This window comes from Corvus brachyrhynchos, unplaced genomic scaffold (genome assembly GCF_000691975.1).
Source record: "Corvus brachyrhynchos isolate BGI_N302 unplaced genomic scaffold, ASM69197v1 scaffold188, whole genome shotgun sequence".
NCBI classification, from domain to species: Eukaryota; Metazoa; Chordata; class Aves; order Passeriformes; family Corvidae; genus Corvus; species Corvus brachyrhynchos.
The window spans coordinates 912153-932630 of record NW_008239647.1 but is presented as its reverse complement, the minus strand read 5'-3'; the positions used below and the strand labels follow the sequence as shown (position 1 = coordinate 932630).

At 40.4% G+C, this 20478-nt stretch overlaps 1 protein-coding gene and 1 long non-coding RNA gene across 8 annotated transcripts in view; one reads left to right on the top strand and one right to left on the bottom strand.

The window, feature by feature from the left end:
* LOC108448636 overlaps window positions 1-20038 on the bottom strand; it is a 27067-nt gene extending 7029 nt beyond the window's left edge. The window contains exons 1-2 of the long non-coding RNA XR_001864592.1: window positions 19968-20038; window positions 7656-7664 (exon numbers count right to left, since the gene is read on the bottom strand). This is a non-coding gene — a long non-coding RNA (uncharacterized LOC108448636). The remainder of the gene's footprint in view (window positions 1-7655; window positions 7665-19967) is intronic.
* Window positions 1-20478, top strand: part of DAAM2 (dishevelled associated activator of morphogenesis 2) — a 205353-nt gene that overhangs the window by 62687 nt on the left and 122188 nt on the right. For all 7 annotated transcript variants that reach the window (XM_017742338.1, XM_017742339.1, XM_017742340.1 and 4 more), the window contains one exon: window positions 19970-20172. In XM_017742338.1, the coding sequence (XP_017597827.1) occupies window positions 19999-20172 (174 nt within the window). In that variant the 5' untranslated portion in view covers window positions 19970-19998. The remainder of the gene's footprint in view (window positions 1-19969; window positions 20173-20478) is intronic.

Genomic DNA, 20478 nt, shown 5'->3' with positions numbered 1-20478 from the left:
CTCTGCCATCTCTTTGGCAATCACTGATCTAGAGCATTCATTTGTATTTGTATTTACATTGTTTTATTTTTTTTCTCCCCAAGCACTGTAGCATTCAAAACTGCTCAGTGAAAGAAAGGATCCTTGGCTACTGAGTTGCTCCCCATGTTATTTCAGGGAGAGAGAGATTTGCTTTTAATTTCCCACTTGTATGTTGCGGTACAAGGCAATGAGCCCAATGGGTCTTGTTTTCTCTGTCTCCTGCTGTGTGCTGTGCTACGTGTTCAGAGTGGAGGACACAGCTCAGGGGTAAAGAACTTCCATGTCCTTGGCCAAACTAGCAGCTCAGTTATGGCTGTTGCTGAAGAACTGTGGCTGGTGGTAGCCTACAGGTGTTGGAGAGGACTTTGCTGTTTGAGCAACTGTTCTCAAAAGGCAGACTAGATCTTAGGAAGTGTTCACCTCCTTTACTGAGACCGGTGGTTAGACTTTCAAAAGAGCTCAGTATGTCTCATGCAAATTTTTTCCACTGGGATTTTCTCATTGAACACGTCTGTTCTCAGAATTGCCAAATTTTGAAGAAAACACAGATTTTCCTGAATGTTTCCACATTCTTATGAGAGCTGGATATTTCAAAATATGTGATAAATCATGCCAGAAAGATGTATTTATTTGTTACTGTTTCTTTCTCCTTTTTTTATGCTGTTGAATGCTATGCAATCAATGTTGATAGATTCTTTCTAAATTCTTTTCTTTATTGTATTAATTTTTTTTTTGTTCAGTAGAAGGGGAAAATATTGGTGAAAATGGAAATGTCTTTGTTTTTACTTTTCTTTAAAAAAAATACCTCAAAAGGCATCCCTAACACTAGAATAGCTTGCACTTGCTTTCAAAATTATTCTTTTTTTCTTTTTCAAGACAATTCTTTTTCCTTTTAACCAGGTCTGTTCAATAAACTGCACTATTCTGGATATTTGCTTCCTGTTTTTCATTGAAATGAAAGCTGTGACAATAAATAAATACATAAAAATAAAAATAAATAATTTTGTGAAAATCTGTTCTTGAGGCAAGAGACAAAGTTTCTTTAAATTCTAATTATTGAAATTCATGTATGTCTTGTGCACAAAGGGCAAGTGAAGTTTGCAGATTGTATGTATAATTCTCTTTTTGCAAGCAACAGTGGTGAAGAGTGCTAGGCTGCAGAGCAGACTGATAAGTGCATTTAGGAAAAGGATTTCCTGCATGTCCTCTAAATAGTAAAATGTTCGTTTTATGGCATACAGTTGAACGGAAAAAGTACCAACTAATTGAGATGTTCTTTTCAATTAATCCCCATTTTGAATGAATGCCTTGGAGGACCACACACTTCTTGAAGAGGTCAGGCTAGCTGTCTTTGCAGGCATCACTGCAGGCCAGCCTTTAGAACTGTTGTACTAAATTCTTCTTAATCCTCAAAGAGTAAATATGTGAAACTTGGACGTGGCTGGATAAGCTCAGCTACTGCATGTGATAGGCCTGGCCCCAACGGATATTGGGCAATTTTGCTGGAAGTACTCTCACTCACAGCATCTCCTGGGTATAGTCTAGCAGGTGAGTGTCCTGAAGAGACCAAGCAGCTGTATGGTAAAGAGTGCCTGAAGAGAGAGAACACCTGGCTCATAGTCCTTGGGGGCTGCGTTGTTTTTCTGGTGTAGGGTTGCACACAGTTCCAGTTTAGGACAACCCAAAATGTAAGGGTTTCTTTTGGTTTTCCCCTCGTTTTTTCAGACTTCTGAGATAAAAATCAAGCTGTCTTGAGGGGAAACCCTTCTGATTTTGAAACAGTGTGAAAAAGACCTCACGCAAGGACTCTGCTGGAGGCTTATCTGATAGATAATGTGTGCAGTGCAGGAGGGTGGCAAGTCAGCTCCAAGTGTACTCTCACTTGGCACATGATATTTTGTTGAACAGGAGAGTGTGTTTGATTTCAGGATGCCATAGGAAGCAGCTTTATCTGTAGCACTGGTGGATCACTGTGGGAGTTAATAACCTTTCCGTCAGACCTGACTGGGAGGAGGTGTGTAGTAGCTGGTGTGCTTTGGGAGAGCCACAGGCAAGAGAATGTCGTTGGAAAGTAGTGCAGGATGGGGAGTGTGAAAGAGGGAAGATGAGCTGCTGGCTACTGGATAATTCTTACTTTCAGCATCATGGCTTCTCTAGCCAGGTTTCTGTGGAGACAGTCCCTGGGACATAAACTGTCAGATGTTTGGGGAGCTGTATGCTGCAGAGCAGGAAATCATTCAAATTCCTTATCTTCCACACAACAGGCTCAGGAGAAGTCCTGCCAAGACAGCTTGCACCAAAGCCTCAGGGAACAGGGCTTGACCTCTGAAAAAGGGGTTTCCTGGGGCTTTGCTTGCAAAAAATGGAATTCAACTACTTTCTAAGCATTTGCTCTGAAAAGCTTCTGAAGGGCAAATACTAGGTGGTAGTGGTTAGCAGTCCTGCTGTGGCTAGAATCCCATGCCATTCCCACAGAAATCAGTGGTCAAACATCCGCTGACTTCATTGGAAGCAGCTGAGACATACAAAGGGAAAAATTCTGTAAAGCCCTAAGCTTCTGGAGAATTCAAATCAAACAGAAGAATTTTTTTTTTTTTGTTTTGCTTGGATCATCACCAGTTACAAAGATTTATTCTCAAGTAGGGGAGTAATAAGATTGTAGACCAGAATGTCCAAGGAATGTCTTGAAGCAGGCTGGTGCAACAGCAATGGCTATTACCTTACCTGGTATGGGAACCAGTAGGTGTACAAGTCCACTGTGTTTGTCACTGCCACTGCCTGTGCTAATGCAGAGACAGGGTCTATGTTGTGGATAGGACTAGAACTGGGAAACAGTAGTTCGATAAGTGTTACCAGTCAAGAGCTTTGCTTTAAGGCTGCTTCTACTTCTATTAAATTGTTTGGAGAGTCACAACTTTTAATGTTAATCACAAAATTGTGCTGTCATTAATATTTCACTTTGAGAAAGGATGGGCAGTGCAGTAACAATTTGTGAAGACCTTCTACAGATATGAGGAGTCTCTTTTTTGGCTGACTGACACCCTGTCTGTGAATTTTTGTGCTGTGAGAACATATAATGAGTTTGCCTATGGGAAAATGTTGCTGGTATTTTTATTTTTAACACATCTCTTCTATGCATGGTTCTTTGTTCTGCAGCTTGTTCGTGTCTGTCATTAGCAGACATTGGCACAAGAGAGAATTTCTGCAATATTCTGTTGTCATGCACGCAGTCTAGATCTGTACACAGGGATAAATTCCCGAAACAATTATACAGAGCTGTAAATGTTGGTAAGAGGGCTTATCTGGTAAGAGGCCTTTTGAGAAATTTGGCTCTTTGCTTCAGAAATGTGGACTCTTTTCAGCGGTGCCCAGTGACAGAATGAGGCAATGAGCATAAATCGAAGCCCTGGAAGCTCCATCTGAACACAGGGAACTTTTTTCCTGTGGGGGTGTCTGAACACTGGTCCCTAGCAATTTGCCCTAGCACCCTGCTTGAGCAAGGAGACTCGATCAGACACTCTTGAGAGGCTCCTTTCAACTGCTGAGATTGGTATTGCAGCATTTTCTTAAGAGCTGGCTACCTGCCTGGCCCAGCCTTATCTCAAAAGGAGCAGCAAGAGTCATGAGTATGTATTGTTACATCTAGACTGCAAACCACTTCCTAGTGCTTTCCCTTTCCTCAGCTTCACAAGGTGTGTGGTGTGTGTCTCTTGGCTTTTGACCATATAAAAGTTTTCAGCGTGTGGCTTCTGGAGCCAGGAAGTTGGGTCTTCCTTCAAAGGGATTCTTGGTAGTACACATTGGTTCTAAGTGTCCCCTTTAATCCCTCTTGCAGATGGCAACTTCATCTTTTTCTAAAAGGGGATATTTTGACTGGTTGCTTCGCACTTTCTGTTTCTTCCTCTCCTTTTTTTTTCCCTCTACCATTTGCTCAGAGCTCGTTTATCTGCTTCTGAATGAAAACTGGGTCATGGCTCACCCAGCTGCTACCCTGCTCCAAGAGTTGTTTGGTTTGCCTCTTAAAGAAAACCTGCCATCTTAAAGAAAGCTTGTCAGATCCTTACTGTTAATTTGGAAGTTGTTTGGTTTTAGTTTTGGAGTGTTTGCAAAGAAAAAACTCTCTATAAGTGTGTGAAAGAAGCACTGTTTTTTGAGAAGGACAGACACATAAATTTCCTTCAGTGAGGCTGAAGGCAATGTTTTAATTATTTATCTTCCCTTCAACCTTCCTCTTCCCTCCCCCAGCCCCATTTCTTCCATGTATTTCATAGAGGTTGGCTTCTACTACCTGGTAAAAGAATGTGGACTTGTAAATTTTGATACCTTTCAGACATGGACAGAATAAAATGTGTTGTTTGGGATTTTAATGTCCTGTTAATGGAAAAACATGGATTGAAGCATTGGAGCCTTGTGAGATGGGGCTCTGTGGGGGATGTAATACTTGAAAGAACCCTGACCTTTGTCTCATCTAACTCAGGCTTTGAGGACTCCAAGATGCTCCAGCTATTCTGCTGAACTTTTTTCAAAACTCTCAAGTTTCAATCCCACCAACTTTTGGATCTTATGAGCTAAAGCAGTTAGTCACCTTAGCAGCCTTGCATAGATCCCCTCCCCACTTGGGAGTACTTGGGAAACTGCACTGATGAAGGAAGGTGGAAAACGGCCAAGCAGGAGAGGATTCAGTAGAGAGGGATGTACATACACATCATTATTCTTTTCTGCACTGGATAAATTCTATTTTCTTTAAGGAGTGCTGAGATGCAGGTGGTGTGGAAAGGAAACAAGAGGCCTGGACCTTTGAGATGGACTTGTTTAAGGAAAATTTTAGCACTGTGACCCTAGTGGGGTTGTGCATCCAAAATGCTGGAGGAGAGCCATGAAACAGACCAGCATAAAATAAACTTGCTGTACATGTTTTCATACTTACATCCTGAGCTACTTTTGGTGTGTTTCTCAAAACATTGTGGGCTTTTGGGTCTGCCTGATGGTGGGAACGAGAACAACTAAGTGAGAGAAATATATATATATATATATATATATATATATATGAACTATAATAAAGCTTTGTTTTAGGCCCTCTATCTTTAAATCTGCTTACTGAAGTGCTTCCTTGTCTAGAAGAAGATAGGAAATAAGTGTTGCAGAAACCTGTGTTCTCAATGTTCTAATAAAACTAGTGGGAGAGAATTTCTTCTAACTGAATATTTCTGAGTTGCTTTATTTAGAAGGGACAGAGAGCTTGAACTAAGGTGGTTGTTTTTCCTGTTGGTTTATTTTCCCTTTTTGTTGGTTTTTTTTGCAACTTCTTTGTTAATGTGTATATATATATATATATATATATATAAAATATAATAAAGCTTTGTTTTAGGCCCTCTATCTTTAAATCTGCTTACTGAAGTGCTTCCTTGGCTAGAAGAAGATAGGAAATAAGTGTTGCAGAAACCTGTGTTCTCAATGTTCTAATAAAACTAGTGGGAGAGAATTTCTTCTAACTGAATATTTCTGAGTTGCTTTATTTAGAAGGGACAGAGAGCTTGAACTAAGGTGGAAAATTTTGCTACAATGGCAGTCAGTGAGGTTTGAAAGAGGAAGACTTGCATGGAAATTGTGTATTTGACTCTTTTAGAACTGCACTGGGGGTGGTGTGTGTTTGGTTTTGAAAGCCTGAGTGCATTTACTGTGAAGAAATGCCTTGTACTGAAAACTAGGGATATGTTACCAAAAGAGTGGAAGAAGCTTAGAATTTTGACTCATATTTCGATAGTTGAAGATAAAGTATATGTTCTACTATCCAATAGTGCTATCTATTTTTAACATGGTTATTCATGAGTTACTTGTGAGACCTCAATCAACCAGTAGAATGGGAGGACATTGTTTAACTATTCACCAGTAGTCTGAGAGTGCCTTGGGTTAGGAATGCCTGCGTATTGTTTGTGGATGGCTGATGCTAAACATCTGATAAGGCTGTTGAGCAGCTCCTGAATGTTAGTGTGCTGGCATTATCTTACTTCCATGGGGTCGTCTCAGAAGTGATAGGCAGCTGAGAACCAAAGCTATAGCTAGTGAAGACAATCTATGAATAGAAGGAAGAAAATAACATAAATAACTGTTGGTTTCTTTGAAGCCAACTAAGAGGCATTCAGAACAGTGACATATCCCAACAACCCTTCCCTTCATGGAGGGGGAGGAAAGACTGTTTTCTCCTATGTGTCTTGTGTTAGTTATCCTCTCCAGAGCAGGTGCTGCTTATCTGCTACTGCTCTGTGATAGGCTGGAAACCCACATCTAGGTCTTTGCTGGCGGTGGTGGTGGCAGTGCAGAATGCAGGGAGCTGAAGGTTGTTGCAGAGCAGTCCATGATGCTCAACTCTGCACTCTGGCACTGGCTGGTGCAGGTGCAGAAGCTCTGCTCAGGGCCAAGAGAGAAAAGCTTTGACTGCGCACATCTCTAGAGCAGCTTCTGCTTAGTGGTGCCAGAAGGAGTGACCAGCCTGCTCTCATTCTCCTTCTAATTTGGGGCAAACTAGTTGAGCTGTTACACAGAGCATGGAGAAGTACTCCTGCGTAAGGAAAATTTAAGGGAAAACATGGAAGTACAGCTGAAACATAAAACTGCTACTGACATATAGAATACATTGCTTTTCTGAATCTCTAGTCGGGAGACTTTCAGAGTTAGGACTAAAGTTAAAAACTGGCCCCTATTGAAGTTTGTATATGACTTGGAATACATTCCTCAGGAGTCAGGAAATGATGATTTAGATGCTCTGGATGCTTCGGATTGACTTTGCTAAATTCAACTCAAAAGGCCTTTGGAGGAGAAAAAATATTTTGGGAGGCTAAAAAAAAATAAATCTCAGGTGCCTCTCTGGCACAATTTCAGTAAGAGCCATTTCACCAGAAATTAACTGAGTCTGAGTTCTGCTTGGAAGAGTCGATCTCTTGTTCTACAAGGTTATGTGTTTCCATCAGAATTAACAGGAATCTGTTACACCCATGAAGAGGAAATTATATAGGGGAGTGTATGTTCTTCACTCATCTGAGGAATGAAAGGCTCTTGTGAAGTCTCCATAACCTAATTTGAATAGTATATTCACCCTTTTTACTGCCTTGATAAGATGAAATTACTGCCTTGATAGGATGGACAGATTTTTGAGTATGCCTTTGAAAGTCTTTCTGAAGAGAAGGATAAAATGCTTCTCTTTTTTCTTTTTTTTTACCTTTTTCTTTCTATTTCTGCTGACTTTGCCTGCATAAATATGATTTTTGGGGGATTCCCTAGCAAAGAAATGTCTGAAATACTTCGTTTTATGCAATATAAACCCCTTAGTATCTGATAAAAAAAGAAAGAGATTTCCTCTGGAGTAACCTCAGCCTAAATATTTGAAGAACCGAGTACAAAGACATAAATTTATTTTCTTGACTGAACTGTTGGCTCATTGACCCACTGGCATTACCTCCACACCAAGGTCCTTCCACAGCATGCAACTTGCTATAGTACACCCACAGAGCACAGCATCCTTCCAGCTAGAAAGCTGATCTTTCCTCTTGCCTTTTGCTCTATATCCCCTGATAAGTGGTTTCCCCTCTCTTCAGTTATTTAGTAACTCAAGCTCAAATTTTGGTCCTTAGAGGCACTCCCTCCAACTTAGAGAAATGCTTTTTTTGGTCTGGAGCGTCGGTTAGAAGGCATAGAGAGAGCTCATTTCCAAGATACTCTAAGTGTTGGTTTCTCTCCATCAAATGAACAAGATAGAACTCCTCCTCTAGGTCAAGTCACAGCATTAAAGTGGGGTTTGGGGTTTTGTTTTGTTTTCATTTGGACATCCTCTTTCACACGGAGGTTTCTGAGGTGCTATGAAAATCACTCTTTAAAGGGCACTTCTACTATGAACAGCTTTCAGGGAAATGGACGACTTGGTGGTCACGTGCTGGGATCTGATGATTGTGAAGTGTTCACCATGTCATCAGAATATTGCAATTTAACTGGAGGTGAACTCTTACTGTAGGAGTATTCTGGTAGATACAGGAAATGTGTCCCACAATATTGATATGGATGTGAAATGTGCTGTGGGAATTGAGAGTTAATGCTGCTATTAGTAGGCCCTGTAGGAGATGAATTGTTTCCTTATCATGCATGACCTCCTAAAAATGGAGAAAAAAACAAATGCTGTGTTTGAGATCTCAGCATGAACAGGATAGTGTAAGACCTTGTGGACTCACTCCTGTCTAAAGAACTGTTTTTATTCTTGCAAACAAAACAGTGTTCCTTAAAATTACTTCCCACACCAACTCCCCTCTCTAAGACATGCATTTCTTAATTTGTTTAATTCTGGATTATCCCAGTGGAGCTTTTTGTGATTAATAGCTGATGACACTGTAAACCCAGCAGTAAGAGCATTTCCTGGGCAGTAGCCATGCTTCTTACAGGCTGTGTTTGACATTAGGGTATGGACAGAACAAGCACTAGGGAAGAGTTCACCCAGAAGAGTATCTCATTGATATGGACTCAGTGTTTGCTTTATACATCTGCTGGTTTATCTTTTCAGAGATTTGGAGATGGATACACTTCTCTGTACAATTTTATCTGTTTTAAGCATTCACTACTGTAGTGTGAGAGACCCTTTGCTTGTAATATGAATGACTGGGAGAAGCGGAGGAAGTAAAACATGAGGATCCCATGGTATTAGTGCCATTTTCATCTTGCATTTACTGGTCCAACAGCCAATAGTTAAAATTTAGTGATAGGCTGTCAGCTTATGTGCAAATTGTTGGGTTACATATAAAGCTTTTCTTCTTGGATTTGCCACCCAGACCAAATATATAGTTTGTCTTGATGTTTCAGAGCTTCTGACATTTTGCAGTTCCCTCTTATTTTGCTGGCAAAGGTTTTATGAAAATTGAGTTTGTTTCCTTGTTCAGATGGGTTTCTGCGCAGGCGAAGGGGCAAGTGCTGCTGCTTCTTGTTACTGGAAAGATTTTGGTACTGGTTGGCTGTGGCTCTTGTTCAGTTAGTAGAAAATGGGGATAACAGCAATTTCAGCCTTTCTTGCAGTGGGACATGTTCTTGCATATGACCAGGGCAGCAGAGTCAAGATTTCAACTTTTACAAGCCAATGTATGACTGCTTACTGTCTTTATTTGTATGTATTTCATCCATAAATTTAAGCTATAAAATGAGCAAAAATGATTGATTTAAGTAAGTTTTAAATACACCCTTTCCAAAGGGTGAGGCAAAAAAACCTGCATCAGGTGATGATTCGGATAAAACCCTGTACAACCTATCAAATATGTCAGTACTGTACAAAATTAGAGACAACAAGCAGTGATATTGGTACGTGTTCTGCAAAGATATGCATCACTGGACACAATAACATTTGCGGCCCTCAGGGGATAAACGTGTTCCTTCTCTCATAGAGGGTAGATTTCTCTTCTATTTGTATACAATGGGCCTTCATTTTGAATCATGTCTGAGGACTATGAATCCAGATCAAGTGGTGGTTTAGAAGCAGGGTTGGTTGTTTTGTTGGATTTTTAGAGGTTTTTTTCCAGTTGTGTGCAGCTGTGGTGGGAGCTGAGGAAATTTTATACTGCAATCTGTTTTTTTGTGGAGCGTGCTCCAAGCTTTGCCAACAAGCTACAAGTAGGTTGGGCTCAGAAGCTGAAAGAACTTGCTGTATTTTCAGGCAGGCTGTTGACTTGTAGACACTTAGAAGTCTGGAGATGACTACCTGAACATTTGGTGGAGCTTCTCCACAGTTTTCTTCAGGTATCTGAGCATACATTTAAAAATGCCCTATCCTTGGGAAAGGACAGTGTGTTAAAGGTCAGTTACAATTCTAGAAAGTCTTCCCTAGATATGCTTCAGAACTTAAAATTTTCTTAATTATGAGCCTTAAAGGGCCTTGATGTGGACATGACCTCTTTCCATGAGAATCTGGGAGACTAGAACTAGCTATTGGCAGTTCAAGGATGGCAGGAGGGAGTGTTGGCAATCGGCACAGGCACCACACCCTTGTGTACCAAGTGCTCTAGACCACATGGATTGGCATGGCTTTGTAGAGAAGAACCTCACATTTGTGCTTTTTAGGTGGGGTCTCCCTGTCCCTCCTTTTACTGCACTCTTTTCTACGTAATGCTTTTGGCCAGAGCACCCACTGACCATGCAAAGAAGGTGGCTGGTTTTAGGTACTGCTTTCTTTTCAGACTCTAATAACTGATCACTACCTGTGTCACTCAAAGCATCAGATCTGTAAAATTTGACCAAAATATGGAGGAGGCCTTGTTCACTTTAATGCAATGAAACACTCAACAGCCCCAAAACCTAAAGCAGTACATCACGGCTCTGAAACCAGCCTTCAGTGCTGGTGTAAAATCTCCTCCTGAAAATACTGCAGCAGCCAGAAAATATATTTTAGCTGGATGACACTTAAAAATACACACAGAAACAACACAAAATCTTTGAGCAAAACTCTTTCCAAATATCCATTCTTCATGAAGACTTGTTAGGTTAAAAGTTCAGCAGTTTCACCAAGCTTCTGGCTTGGAGTTCAAACCTACTTGCGTAATGTTGAGGTTTCAGGGCATTGAACCCAGAGTATCCCTGGTCAGAATGTTGAACAAAAATAAAAATGCTGGAATAAAATGCCGTATATGACCTTTTCTTAACTTGGTTTTCTACAAGGAATTTATTTATGGTGCCAAATTGACAACTCTGCAATCTGAGTACTTTAAAAAAATAGGTATTTAAAATCAATGACATTTTGATTCTGTCTGTGTCTTGGCCAATAGGAACCATCTCCAAGATGGAGTGAGCATAAAAACCCTGAGACCTGTTCCCTTAGTGAATGCATCTAGTGGCTGTTTCTTCCATTAGTGAATCACTAAAGAAGGCTTTTAACTCTTGTCCGCATCGGTCGCTCTTCAGTCTATGGAACTGAACTGAGAGCCATCATTTTTTTTTTTTATGTATGGGTTTGAAGGGACATGTAGAAGCACACTGTGCTTTGTCTGGGCCACTAAGCAGGAAAGTGGCAGCTCTGCAGCCTGGAACCTGGCTTTCCCAGGTGGCATTGATCAACACTAGTTTTGAAGAGATTCAGTGCCATCCATAAAAAACAGGTAAAAGTCCAAATGGTCTCTCTGTTGAGTTTTTTCCCATTTATACCCATTTGCTGTAAAGACAATTGCTTTTTCCAGAGTGTGAAGTTTAGGAAAATTTTACCAGTGCAGGTAATTGATTTACCTATCAATAGTGAAGACAGCACTTGTACACCTACATCTGTGGTTAGTTTCCAGTGGTTATAATCAAAGCATATTTCCAGTCAAGTTGAATTTTAATGTCCCATAGTGACCCTGATCAGAGTGTTAGAATGGAAATCAATCTTTTTTATGCTATGATGACATCAGACAACAGATGAAATTTTATTCTACTAATTGTGTGAATAAGAAAACAGCATTTCACAGGGAAATAAGCAGGAGTTTGGGGGGGTGTAACTGGACCTTTACCATTTGTTGTTTTTCTTGGACCGCCCTGGCAGTTCTTACAGAGTATTTCTCTCTCAGTAGAGGCACTCTAATGCCCTCAGCTGCTTATTTTGTCTGGAAAATTCAAGCACCCAGGATAACGATGACAACAACGGTAACATTTTGACTCCCAAATCCCTTGGCAAAATAGTTACATCATGTCTGGAAATAATTGGGCAATGACAGAATGGAAAAATTACAATGACTCAAACAAGACAGGGACGCTCTTAGTAATAGGGTTTTGTGTGTTCATTCTTCTGAACATGGCAGTTATTAGTGCTACTGGGAAATTCTGGATTGACTTCCTTTGTAACTAAACCCCACTCTTCCCAATAGAAATATTGGAGAGATTTTAAGTTCCTAGACCCAGCTTTAGTACTAACCTAAAGTACTAATCTGCTTTACTAGTATTCCTGATCTTATGGCATAGAGGATAGAGTGGGACACCTAGTTCTACAGATCACTCAATCCTTGGCTTTTTTCCTGAGGTGATCAAAAATGTTGCTCTGGGGTATGGATGTTTCATCCTTGGGACCTGGTCTTATGGATAGAACTGACAGACATTACTGATTAGTCAGTGTCATACAATGATTTTAAAGATATTTCATACCGTAAGACCTGTAAAAGGCACAGGACTTCATCTTCCTGTAGAGGAAAATAGTCGTCTTTTGCATTGAAGCTGAAGAAGTGACGTGCTGGTTCTGGCTGTCAGTTCGTATGTCTGCTTAACCAATGTTACCATGATCTATTTAATATTCAGTCTATGATTTCTTATATTGAATAAAGGCTTCATCTTGCACTCCAACTCCCAAGGTACTTTTTTTCTGTGAAATTGCATCGCTGGATTCTACCCATCACCAAAAGAAAGTAGAGAAAATTGAGAGTCTAACTTGGGTTCTGCTCTCTAGATCTGTAGCTTCTAGAAAAGGAAGTTCAGACCCACTCTGTTGAGTAGCACACACACAAACTAGGATTATAGCCTGGTCATGGAATCATGGCCCTAGAATTACAATATAATTTTGTCAAGCCTTAAAAATAATATTTTTAGGATCTGAATTATTTCAAAAGTAGAATCTGGGAATTGTAGAGACTGTTTGAAAGTTCTTGCTGCTGCATGGTCTTATCCTTAGTCAGAACTGGGTTTTGGGGTGCCATCTGTGGGGTTTATGAGATTTTTTTCGTATTTTTTTTATGCAGTGTATTTCCCATTGGCTCTTACAGCCACAGCAATTTGATGAGCAGTGACATAATAAACCAACCCATGTAGTGAAGCTAATGTTGTGGTGGAGGAAATCACTGAATAAATTCCATTATTTCATAAAGGACGAATTTATCCATGCTTGATTCATGGACACTGCTAAATGCTGTCTCTACAGCAGCATCATTACTGGGGGGTGAACCTGTTGTGTCCTGGCCAGATTCCAGCCAGGTGATTACCTTTTTGCTGGTCTACTTCTTTTATTTCTGTTTGTATAGTATCACAGTCTGTTTGGCACTGGTTTAAGCAGGTGAGTAAGACCCTGCACTGAAGAACCTACAACCTCAGTGGCACAGCTAGGACAATAAAGTAAAATACAACAAAAATAAAACATAAACAAAGTGTGGCACAGTCTTTGCAGCTTGTGTCATGCAGTAGGTGTCTCTTAAGAAGTATTTTTCTCTTCAATATCTGCTTTAAAAAAAAAAGGTTTTATAGTGTGAGGCATAGGAAGTGGCTACAGGAAGCCATTTCAATTCTAAGAGTTGTCATGGAAAAAAAGGAGATCTTGCAATGAAACAGTGAAAAACTAGAGAATAAAAATAAAACTGGTAGAAAAGAAGGAAAGGGAGAACTAAGACTACAAAGGAGCACCTTTTTTTTCTTAATAGAAGGGAATGGGTAATCTTTTGTGACATATATGAACACAACAAATGTGGGTCATGGTGAAGAAGGCAAGATAATTGATCTTGGTAGCAGTGACTTTCTGACTGAGAGGGAAAGGGAGGGTATCTGTAAATGCTACTGAGACTGCAGTGCTGCAACACCAGAGAACCAAGAAGTAACATTGAGGGGGGCAGGGAGAGAAGGACAGGACTCCAGACGACTCTACTCAAACCAGAAAGGGTGATTATATTTACGCAGTGTGCAATCCTGTTCATTCCACCACCATGGTGGTTTGAATTGCTGGCAAGCATGCCTAAGTGTGGAATTGACAAATTAGGATGCAAATTTGTGGTACAATCAGACACTGAGGAGATGAAGAACATGCTTACCTTGGATTAACAGTTAAGGTGTGAATTTTACTTGTTTTGTTTGCAGTCTAAGCTGTGGTGATCTCATAGCCATTTAGAAATGTTAAGGATCCATAGATTACTTGTGTATAAATGAGATGCAAGGATGTAATTAAGACTCAGCATTTGGTGTCTAGGAGGACGGATTAGTTTTGACTGTTCCCTTTTCTGTGTGAAGTCATAGTTAATACGAAACTAATGCATTTGCAAACAAACAAACAAACAAAAAACTTCTTAGCAAGTAAAACAGTGAATGGATTATTTGGTCAGCTCAGTTAAGTGTAGAAAATTATTAATCTGTACTTCATTAAGGGGTGGAAAAAAGGTATAAAGAAGCATTTAACTATTACTAGCCAGATTCATGACACTGACTTTAACTGCTTTGTTGCTCTTTTCACTTTGTATTTTGAATCTTGTATTTTGTTATTTTTAATTTTTTTTCCTATGAATACAATTTAGATAGATTAATGATTAGGAGGAACACAAGGAACCTGCAGGCATATTTTTTCCTGTTTTCTTTTGTTTGGTTTTTGGTTTTGTTAGTTAATTTTTCTGTAGAGTTATTTTTTCCCTCATTCTTAGGTGAAGACAGAGAAAGTGTTACAAATTAGAATTTCAGAAGAGAAGTCTCTTACAGTTCTTTAGCTTTTTGTTGTTGTTGGGTGTTGATAAGTTGGTATCAGGTGAGATGTAGTGGATTTGTGGGCATTAGTAGACTAGCATTAGTGGTCATTAGTCACCCAGCACATCCTGAGCATCCTTAAAGTATTAAAGTAAAGAGATTTTTGACAGACACGTTGCAGTAAGTAAGTTCATAGATATAGTTACACCTGACAGCCTTCAAATAGTTCTTGCCTTTTCTCGTATCTCAGAACTTATTTCTGAGGCAAATAAATGAATAAAAATTAAATAAATATGAATATATATAATACTATGTATGTAATAACAGACAATCTTTAGGTCTGTGGAATGCTTTGAAATTATCAACCATCTCAGTTTTAATGGGCAGGTGTGTAAAACAAACCAGACGTGACTTCCTGGACTGTCTTGCAAAGTCCTCATAAATACCAAGAGCTCTGCACTCTTGTTTTGATGTGTTGTGGAAAGAAAAATCTGTGAACTGGCTTCAAAATGCACAGCATGATTTGACCTGCCCTCTCTCCTGTGGTGGAACTGTTAAGTGTGGGCCATGGCTAATTGGCATTGAGTAGCCACTGCTGCACAGGACCCTGCTTGTTTCCAGATCACTTCAAGTGATGTGTTGATCTGTTTTGGGTCCGATGCCTTCCTGTCCACCATAGCAGGCAGGTGTGATCTTCAAGAAGCCTTACCTTCCCTGAAAAACAAGGTTTTAACTTTGTGGGTTTTAAATGTTTTTTTAATTGCTGTTTTGTGAGCTGGAGACCAGGAGGCTCCTTAGTACGGTGACAAATCCAAACCAAAAGAGCTGGGTTACTGTTAAACATGCAACAAATGGATTGTTTGTCTGCTTCCTTTCCCCATCCCCCATGCAGCAATTGCCATATAGTGCACCTGACATCTGTCACATTACATGTGACAGCCATGGAAAATTCCCATGGTAATGGAACATGCCACGAAGATCATCATTCCACTGTCTGTGTACTGAAGAAGCAACGTGGTCCAGGGAACCGAGCATAGGATCAGTAGAAAGCTCTTTCTCTGTATCCAGTGTGTATATTCAGACAGTTTTGAGCATGGTGCTTCTTTTCTTCATTTCATCATCAATAAGTGACGATGTAGGGAGCTGTTTTAATACCAGGAAGTTCTCATGGTTTATTATTTAATAGTTGAATAATATAGAGTTTTAACTTGGATTTGGGGGCTGTGGGTGAGTTGGTTTATATTCTAAACCAGTCTGAATTCAGATTTCTTTCTACATCAGTGATCACACATTACATCTACATGTTTTATCCTGCCACAGAGAAAGATAGATAACTTACAGGGAAATGCAAATTATTGACTTTGTTTCCTTTCCTGTTAGCATAAGATAGTGTGGGCAGTGATTCTTCATCATACATTTAGTCCCATGCATCCCACTCAGGTGAGAGCTGTGACTACATCCACTGATATTGTGTGTCTGTTGACAATCAGTGAAGATTCACCTCTGAAAGTGTTTACCATTAATGCTTCCTTATGTTGTGAACTGGTGTTGCATGACTGTGTGTGTTTAGTTGACCCACCGAGTTCTCTTTCTTCCCTTTTTCCAAAGGTGGTGATACAAAAGTAGTTTTCTCTATTTTAGTTACAGTTATGCTCCGGCTGCTAAGTGCGTTGAAGGACAGAACAGTGAGATAAAAACTACAATAATCAGCTCTCTTGCACAGGAGAGCTGCTGGCAGAGCAGTTGTTTCATGTGTCTTACTGTTTAGTGTATGTTGGCATGAAAATGACAGTCTCTGAGATGAGAATGAAGAGAAGAGCGAGACTTAACGAAGCAATTTAGAAAGCAATTGAAAGAGGAACCTCGTGGGCAGTTAGCATGGATCTGATCCCATGTGGCTAAAACTTCTGATAAGGCTTGGAAAAATTGCATTAGCTAAATTATGTTTGCTCACTGGGCCAAATGGTTTAGAAATGAACACGTACTCCCTGTCAGAGGAAGAGGACGTTGTTATAATTAGACCTTGGGCAAAGTTCCAGGCTGTGACTCCTGACCTGAGCCGAACCACAGATGGGGCTGGGGAGCAGAAGAGGGATTGCTATGAGGAGCGGGTGTGTGGTTAGCTGTTGAAATGACAACAACTTGTTTGTGTTGTGCAAAAGGGCAAAACAGTAGAACTGAGAAAGAGCTGTGGGAGGGAGTTATGTGTAATAGTGGGATTCTCTCCAGAGAGAGATTTCCTATTGATTCTCACCAGGAGTGTATATATAGAAATACATAATTGCACATGTTTCATTTTTACTTGCCAGAAGTTGAGAGGCAATAGAGCTTAGATATTAGAAGAAAACCCCCTACCTTTTGTTGTTTTCATAAATTTTTAAGTCAGCTTTGCTATCAATTACCACTCAGAAAAATGAATGTTGCTCTTTTCTTCATTTTCTTTGTTGTCTCCCACCCTCCTCATTATTTGTAAGCACATTTTTCCCAGATTTGATTCTTGACAAAAGAAAGGCAAAAGAGAGAGAAAGGAAAGAAAAATTTTATTAACTTGGAGATAATTAGAAAATGTTTATTTTTTTGATCACCAACAAAAATCAAGAAGTTTTAATTAGTTATTAAATAGCATAAACCATGCAACTTACAGGATTCTGAAGGACTTCTACTTAACTGGCAGGCTTAATCTTTAGGGAGACAGTGCTCCAACTTAGAAATTTCATTCATTCATTAACTCATTCACTCACTCATTCATTCATTCAGTGATTCAATTCTAAAATACCTGTGCTGGATTCCTGTGTAACAGTCCTCATTTGCTCTTATTTTGACAGCATCTAGACACCTCACCTACGCACACAATTACAGTATTGAAGCAATACAGAAGTGTTATTTTACCCATCTATGTTAGTATGAATTTCTTGCCTGCTGCCTATAGAGGGATCTGGAAATTGCCAGTGTTAAGGGTACAAGTCGTGCGATGGAATGATGCTTTGCAAAAGCGAGCTTACTGTTCATGTGAGCTCTGCACGCTTTTGCAGAGTAGTAAAAACTAAGTAGCCTTGAGTTTCACAAGTGTGGATCCCAAGGAACTGCAGATTCTGTAAAAAAAAATCACAGTAAGAAACATTAGCTTGTGTGTTTCTCAGCATTATGGATGAAGAAAGCCTGGAGACCGACAACCCCTTAGATTAACCTGCTTAAGATGAAAGCCAAGTCATGAAATTTCAGTGCAGGACAACCTGTGGTAGCCAGACCAGGGCAGTACTCACCCTGTAGAAAATGCTGAGCTTCACATCCATTCACATAGTACTCATTTCCTGGTAAGGTACCTCTTTTGGCGAAGTTTATCAAAGTCTTGATCTGAGCTCATAAAGGAAAATGTTATGGTCCTATCACTTCAGTGGCTCAGCCAGTTTTTCCAAGGAGGATTCATTGTCCATGCCCTAGAGAATGCTGGTCCTTTGATGGTTGGTGGGGAAGCCTTTAGACAGTGGGCCAGAGCTTGGTTACAACTGAGTTGATGCAAATGTATTTGTGTTGCATGTAAATCAGGTTTGTCTCATTGAACTGAGTTCCTTCCAAAGGAAAGTTTTGTCAAAGTAATTGGTTCTAATCTCAGTCATGACCGGATTGCCGTAAAGGGCATTGCACTTGGAGTAATAACACTTGAGAAGATGGTCTGCAGTGTACAAGTTTAACTTCCGAGGCTCTCTTGTGAAATCTTTTAGCAACTGAATCTCTTAAGTGTCCACTACTGAGAGGAAACAGAAATTGCCATGCACTTCATTGTGATAGATTTGAGAACATTTTGGTTTTGCTGACTGAAGCTGTGTCAAAGACCAGTTCAGTTTTAAGTTGGCCTTTGGCATCTCCTAGTGAGAAGCCGATGTTTTTATGAATGGGCTTTTGAAGCCAGCAACATCCTGCCCTGGTGAATCCTGCTGGGATGTACCACCCCTTGCAGAGCTGGCATAGAGAGCAAAGCAAAGTGGGCATGCCAGAAGACAGTATTTTTTACCAGCTTGGTTTCCTTTCAGCTACGTGAGAGTTGCAGCTGATGCCCCTCCAGTACATAAGAGAATGTGCTAGATAAATTAAGCCCAGCACAGAATAGGGCAGGTGATTCCTGCCAAGCACATGGTGCCATAAGGGTGGAGGTTTGGATGGTCTGTGCATTTTTTTTGTTGTTTGTTGCTTAGGTTTTTCTTCAGTGAGCATGCCAATTTCTGCACAAAACGTCCCTGGAGACCTTCTAGCTGTGCTCTGTATGTGAAGTCCCACTATGCAACTGCTGTCCCGAAGGTGCTTTTCCTTGCACAGCTACTCAGTCTCTATGAAAGCTCAAAGCAGCCTTGTTCTGGCAAGCAAACAGACCAAAGCATTGTGGGGCAGGTTAGGGCAGCAGCTGCTCTGATGACAAAGCTCAGCTGTGTTGCTGCTGATACAGCATCCAGCATCCTGTGGTTTGGTTCACCTGCCACCTCCCTCCTGCTCCCCTGCCCTATGCCCAGGGAGACTGGCTTCACAACAAGCTTTAATTATTTACTGTCTAAGGATATGGCTTATTCTGCAGATTAAGTGAAAAAGTGAAGTCCTTAAAAATATAAAACAAATAAGCCCCTGAGCTGTCAAACAACAAGTCCCTTAAAAGGGCAAAATATGTGGCTCTCTGTGCACTGCACAGATCCCTCCTTTCAAACTGCTGGCAGGAGACTTCCTGTTTGGATGGGCCGCGCACAAACGGTGTTGTGTGGTACTGAATTCAGTCACTTCCCAGCTTCTCCTTCAGGCCTCCTTTTGCCTCCCTTTATACTCCTGATACCAAAGCCCCTCAAGCCTGGGTCCTGTCAAGGTGGGATATGGCAGCTCAAATGTAAATCTGAAAGCATGCATTAGCACTGTGCTGTTTCTTCCCTGAATACACAAAGCAGCCCAAACTAGTTATGTGCGTTTGAAAATGGGATGGACAAAATGGTCCTACTGTGATAGTCCTGGCCATGAAGGAATAAGTGAATGTTTGGTGGTCTGGCTCTGCAGTGGTGGAAAATTGATGTCTGCTTCATTGTTTCATTGTTTTTTAAATTTTGGTCCAACGGGATACCTTTGGAAGATTCTTCCACATGTTTGGGGTAAATTCTCCCATACATGCTTTTTTCCTTCTGATAGTTTCTTTCCTTTATTGTAGTAGTGAGAGAAAAGCCAATACCAGCATTCCATGGTAGCATTCAGTCTTGGCTACTGAGTACTGCTGATAAATCTACCTGCTGGGAAATTCCCCACTGAGTTTGTAAAACCTTTTCAGAAAAACTGGGTGAAGTGATTCTACACTGCCATGGAAGAACATGTTTATACCATATGAAGGCCTAGCTACCTTCTCGAGCTTGAGTGTTTATTTTGCTCTTTTGGGTATCAGATCCTTCTGTCCTCTTCCAGCTGTTACTCCAGTGACAGCCATTGTAACTGCACAGAGCTGCACAGATTCAACAGTCTTGTTTATCATCTAATGTCTGTTGGTTTTGTTTTGGTTTTTTTCCTACAGAACATGATCAGAAGATAGCATCATACACCATGATCATGGCCCCCCGGAAGAGGAATCGTCACGCGTTGGGGTTTCTTTGTTGCTTTGGAGGTAGCGACCTCCCTGAAATCAACCTCAAGGACAATAACCCCCTCCAATTCCTTGAGTTTTCTGTCCCAATCCCACCAGCAGAAGAGCTCAATGCCAGATTCGCCGAACTTGTGGTAAGTTTCTGCTGACAGATCGATATATTTACAAAGTGGATGAACTCTTCCCTTTAAAGGAGGAGTAAGGGGACTTAAGGGATTTATTAGAGAGCTTCTGTTGAAGCTTTTAAGAAACCCTTTTCATTCTTGTATGACTGGTTACTTAGTAGGAGAAAGGTGGCAAAAAAACACTTGATAGTGGCACTGGGTATAAATACAAAAAAATGTTTAAATGTGCTTATTTATTCCTATAGCACTAGGCAATTCTCCAGGTGTAGGATTGGGCATATTAGAAGAGACCTCTCAAGTTGTCTAGAGAGAGCT